At 44.2% G+C, this 4,437-nt stretch overlaps 1 protein-coding gene across 1 annotated transcript; it reads left to right on the forward strand.

Annotated features, from left to right (window-relative positions):
* Nucleotides 1-3,281: 3,281 nt before the first annotated feature.
* Nucleotides 3,282-4,016, forward strand: LOC145040883 (uncharacterized). Its single transcript, XM_078988770.1, has 2 exons — nucleotides 3,282-3,578; nucleotides 3,636-4,016. The coding sequence occupies exons 1-2, from the start codon at nucleotides 3,282-3,284 to the stop codon at nucleotides 4,014-4,016; spliced, it is 678 nt and encodes a 225-aa protein (XP_078844896.1).
* Nucleotides 4,017-4,437: the final 421 nt, after the last annotated feature.

Raw genomic sequence — 4,437 nt, forward strand, 5'->3', positions numbered from 1 at the left:
ACATAGGCGACATAACCAGCGCAACCCTGATGATGCTGCTGAACAAAAAGGTGGTCCTCGTTGTGGCCTTTCGCCCTGAACCACTAGCTCTCCCCCACTAGGGGTCCTAATCCAGACTAATTGCTGCGCGCAATTGACCACTGCCCCATTGGGGCTCAGCCAGTCCATACCAATAATGACCTTGTTCCCCCGTAAAGGTATGGGAACCAAGTCCACCGGGTAACGTTCCTCGAACAGCCTCAAAACACAATCCCAGTAGACCTCCAATGCTCGTACCGACCGATCATCCACAATCTCAACCTTTAGAGGGAAATCCAACATGCCTGAAGACTCTGGAAACTCCTTGCTAAGCGCAAGAGAGACAAATGATCGAGTGGTACTCAAATCATACAATACCTAAACTGGGATACCGTTCACATGGAATGATCCTAAGCAAGGCACATAATATATCAAAATCACGACGACATAACATAAAAGCGTAAAATAAGAAATCATACTCGTCACCACATCGGGTGCAGCACGTTCCTCCTCAGCTGTCAGCTGAAATGCTTGGCTCCGAACCACTGGAGCCTCCAACTTGGCCTTCCAGCCATCTACGACCCGTACTATCGATGGAGTCGGCGCTGCTACTGCTGCTATTAATCTAGGGCAATTGGCCTTTTTATGGCCCTTCAATTTTGCAATGAAAGCAAATCAGGTTAGATATCTGAATCGCAGGGATAGGGGCAGTACAAGCTCTGCCAAAATGTCCAACCTTGCCGCACTTATAGGATCCTTAACCCGGCCCAGCACGACAAGCTCCCTCGCGTGACCGACCGCATTTCCCACAACGGTCCCGCCCTAACTGGCCTTTCGGCCTACCATCGGATCCCTTGGGTTTCTTCCCCGAAGCCCCCATCGTCAGCCTCTGCAGCCTTCCTCTTCCGGATGTGCTCTAGATCAATCTCCCTTTCCATAGCCCTGGCAATCAAGGAATCCAGGGTAGGGCAAGATGAGAAACTGACTTGCTCTCGGATGTCGGCTCGTAGCATGTCATGGTAGCGGGTCCTCTTCATGTCCTCATCACCCGCATACTGGGGCACCAGCAATGCCCTCTCCCAGAACTTGGCGGTGATCTCCGCCACAGTCTCCATAGTCTGTCTCATGTCCAAGAACTCCCTGGCTAGCTGCTGAATCTCCACAGCTGGCGAAAACTCCGCCCTGAATTTGGTTACAATGTCTGACCAGGTCATAGCCTCAACAGCCGAGGCTCCCAGAGAGTCACCAACCGACTCCCACCAATCTCTAGCCCTGTCTCTCAAACACCCTGCAACGCAACGGACCTTCGACCCTTCCGGGCAGAAGCTCGTCAGTTTCACAGACTGAATGTCTGCGATCCATCTTCTAGCAGCAATGGGGTCCTTCACCCCATCGAAATCTGGTGCACCACTCCATCTGAAGTCCTTAAAGGACAATGTGGGTGGCCCTGACTCGCTAGTTACCATGTCACTCCTGAACTCCCTGAGTCGATCCTCCATCTGCTCAATGATCCTTTCCTTGATCGACCCGAAGATAACCGTCGTCGCATCAAGGATACCTCCTGCTCCATGTCGCGTAACCACCATTCTGAAAATAAACATATGATTTTCAGGGTCACATATACCTTTTATAGGTCTCACACAATTTCCAAGTTTCCTGGTTCCATCTAGGCCCTCCTTGATTCGATTACGGGTCCGCTGCTTTCAGTAATACGGTCCCATACTACCTTCCACATCTACTCGTAATTTCCTCAAGGATTGCTTCGACTTCGCCAAGTCCCTTTTTTCGATACCCTTTCCACTGACCTCATCCTAGGCTTCCCTACGGCACTCTCAGACCTACCCTCCGCCATCAGCTGTACTAGGAGTCCCCACCACCTCCCCTTAACTAGCTTGCGGATACTGTTACATATCTGTTACTTAGCTAGTTTAAGATGGCCAGAACTCCCATAGCATAAAGCAAGCAGCATTCGTGCGTTGGATAACCAAAATCATGCATGACCTACACAGGCCATCCTACTACTGACTAAACAGTCCTAGCATACAGCTCATATAAACAGGCATATAAGGCATCCTCCCTAGACCCTTAGCCCTAACTAGCATGCAATTCTCAGAATCATATATCAGGCACACAAGGCATCCTCCTAGATCCTTGGTCCTATTCTAGCATGCAGTTTTCTAAATCAAAACCATATAACATAACATAGCAAGCATGGGTATCTTGGGGAAAAGTTACTTGAGCCCGATCGGTCGCATTCATTACACACTTCGTCTTTCTTAAAATCCTTCCATTTAGATTTTAGAAAACCATTTTCCTTGTAAAAATCTTTTAGTACCTCAGTTTGAGTCCAGACACCCCCGAGGGTGTGTCCGAATCCCTCAAACCAGGGCTCTGATACCAACTTGTAACATCCCAAAATTCAAGCCCGAAAATTTCATTTTTGAATTAACAATTCCATAAACATTTTTACCAAAATATTGTCAAATGAAAAACACATCACAAAATCATATTGTTGTGTCCCAAACCACAACGTCAAAAGTAATGAAAATCAGAGTACCGTCCCAAAAACGCCTTGCGGAAATCATGTGTGTGTGTGATACGCTGCTACACCGCCGACTCCTTCCCCTTCGACAAAGACGTACCTGAGACCAACACCAAAACTATAAGCACAAAGCTTAGTGAGTTCCCCCATCATACCACATACTATACAATATCGTCGGTATCTTTCAACCGGTAACCTTCATCGATATCTTTCAACCGGTAACTATCATCGGTATCTATCAACCGGTAATCAACATCGGTATCTTTCAGCCGGTATCCATTATCGGTATCTTTCAACCAGTAATTAGGGACTATTTCACCCATACCACTTGCATACAATCAACATATATATACATACAGTGAGACATATCCAAGTACTGACCTATCCTTGGGTCCTAAGGACCACTGTTAGGGAAACTATTAGAAATATTGTATTATATTCTTTCCATATTTTGGAGATTGTAATTATCCTTGATTAGCTAGATTGACAGAGATTTTAGCCATAATTTTAGAATTAGTTTCCCATATTTGTGTATATATTTCCTGTATCTTTTGTTTGTAAACGTTGATACGTACAAGTTTTCTTCTTCAAACTTCTTCAATCTAGCAAATACCATTTTACATGGTATCAGAGCATTGATCTGGTACTACCTATCTTCCGCTCCTCGTTTCTTTCATGACAAAAAAAAGAACAAGGATCCACTGATCCCAAACCTATCAACATGGATCCATCAAATCCATACTATGTACATCATTCAGATCAGCCAGGACATATTCTTGTTCCAATAAAGCTGAATGGAGCCAACTATCAATCCTGGAGTAAATCAATGATTCACACACTCACTGCAAAAAACAAGATTGGTTTCATTGATGGATCGATAGAGATGCCATCAGAAACAGACCAACCGGCTGAATTTGCCTCGTGGAATCAATGCAACAGTATGATCTTATCGTGGTTGACACACTCGGTTGAATCAGACCTCGCACAAGGTGTGATTCATGCTAAAACCGCTCAACAAGTCTGGGAAGACCTTCGTGACCAATTTTCTCAAAAGAATGCCCCATCAATTTTTTAGATTCAGAAGTCTATAGCCATTATATCTCAAGGTACCATGTTTGTTGCTTCTTATTTCATCAAAATTAAGGGTCTTTGGGATGAACTTGAAGCACATCGCACCCTTATCACTTGCAATAAAATGAAAACACATTTGGATCAGAGAGAAGAAGACAAACTTATGCAGTTCCTCATGGGCCTCAATGAGTCTTACAAAACCGTCAGATCAAGCATACTTATGATGTCTCCTTTACCAAATGTTCGTCAAGCATACTCTCTAATAATTCAAGAAGAAACTCAACGACAAATGGCCTCAGAACCAAATGAAAGCTTCTCTATTGCTGCAGCTGTTCAAAATCGAACAACCCATGCAAAATTCAAAGATAAAATATGTGACCATTGAAACAGATCTGGACACACAATCAACGAATGTCGCACCCTCAAATTCCACTGTAAATTCTGTGATAAAAGGGGTCATACAGAGGATCAATGTAGAATGAAGCACGGAACAGAAAGTCAGAATGGTAAACCACCTCAAACACATCAACTTCGTGGACAAAGAAGTGGTGCCCGAAGCATTCCTCCCACAGTTAATATGACAGAAGCATCACAAACTGAGAATCATTCTTCAAACATGTTACAAGGATTTACATCTGATCAACTTCAACAACTATCTCAAGCTCTATATGCTTTAAAACAAAATCAATCTCCCACTAATGGTGATGTTTTTGCAAATGCTGCAGGTTTCTCTATACCAAATGTTTTTCTTAACTTCGTTGCTTCTAAACCATGGATATTAGATAGTGGCGCTACTAATCACATTA

Source organism: Lactuca saligna, chromosome 4 (genome assembly GCF_052625555.1).
Source record: "Lactuca saligna cultivar CGN05327 chromosome 4, ASM5262555v1, whole genome shotgun sequence".
Taxonomy (NCBI): domain Eukaryota; kingdom Viridiplantae; phylum Streptophyta; class Magnoliopsida; order Asterales; family Asteraceae; genus Lactuca; species Lactuca saligna.

Bases quoted from the DNA above. Each gene is read 5' to 3' on its own strand.
- LOC145040883 (XM_078988770.1), top strand. From the start codon at position 3,282: ATGGATCCATCAAATCCATACTATGTACATCATTCAGATCAGCCAGGA. The intron at 3,579-3,635 runs GTCTGGGAAGAC...TCAATTTTTTAG, and splicing joins ATGCTAAAACCGCTCAACAA to ATTCAGAAGTCTATAGCCAT.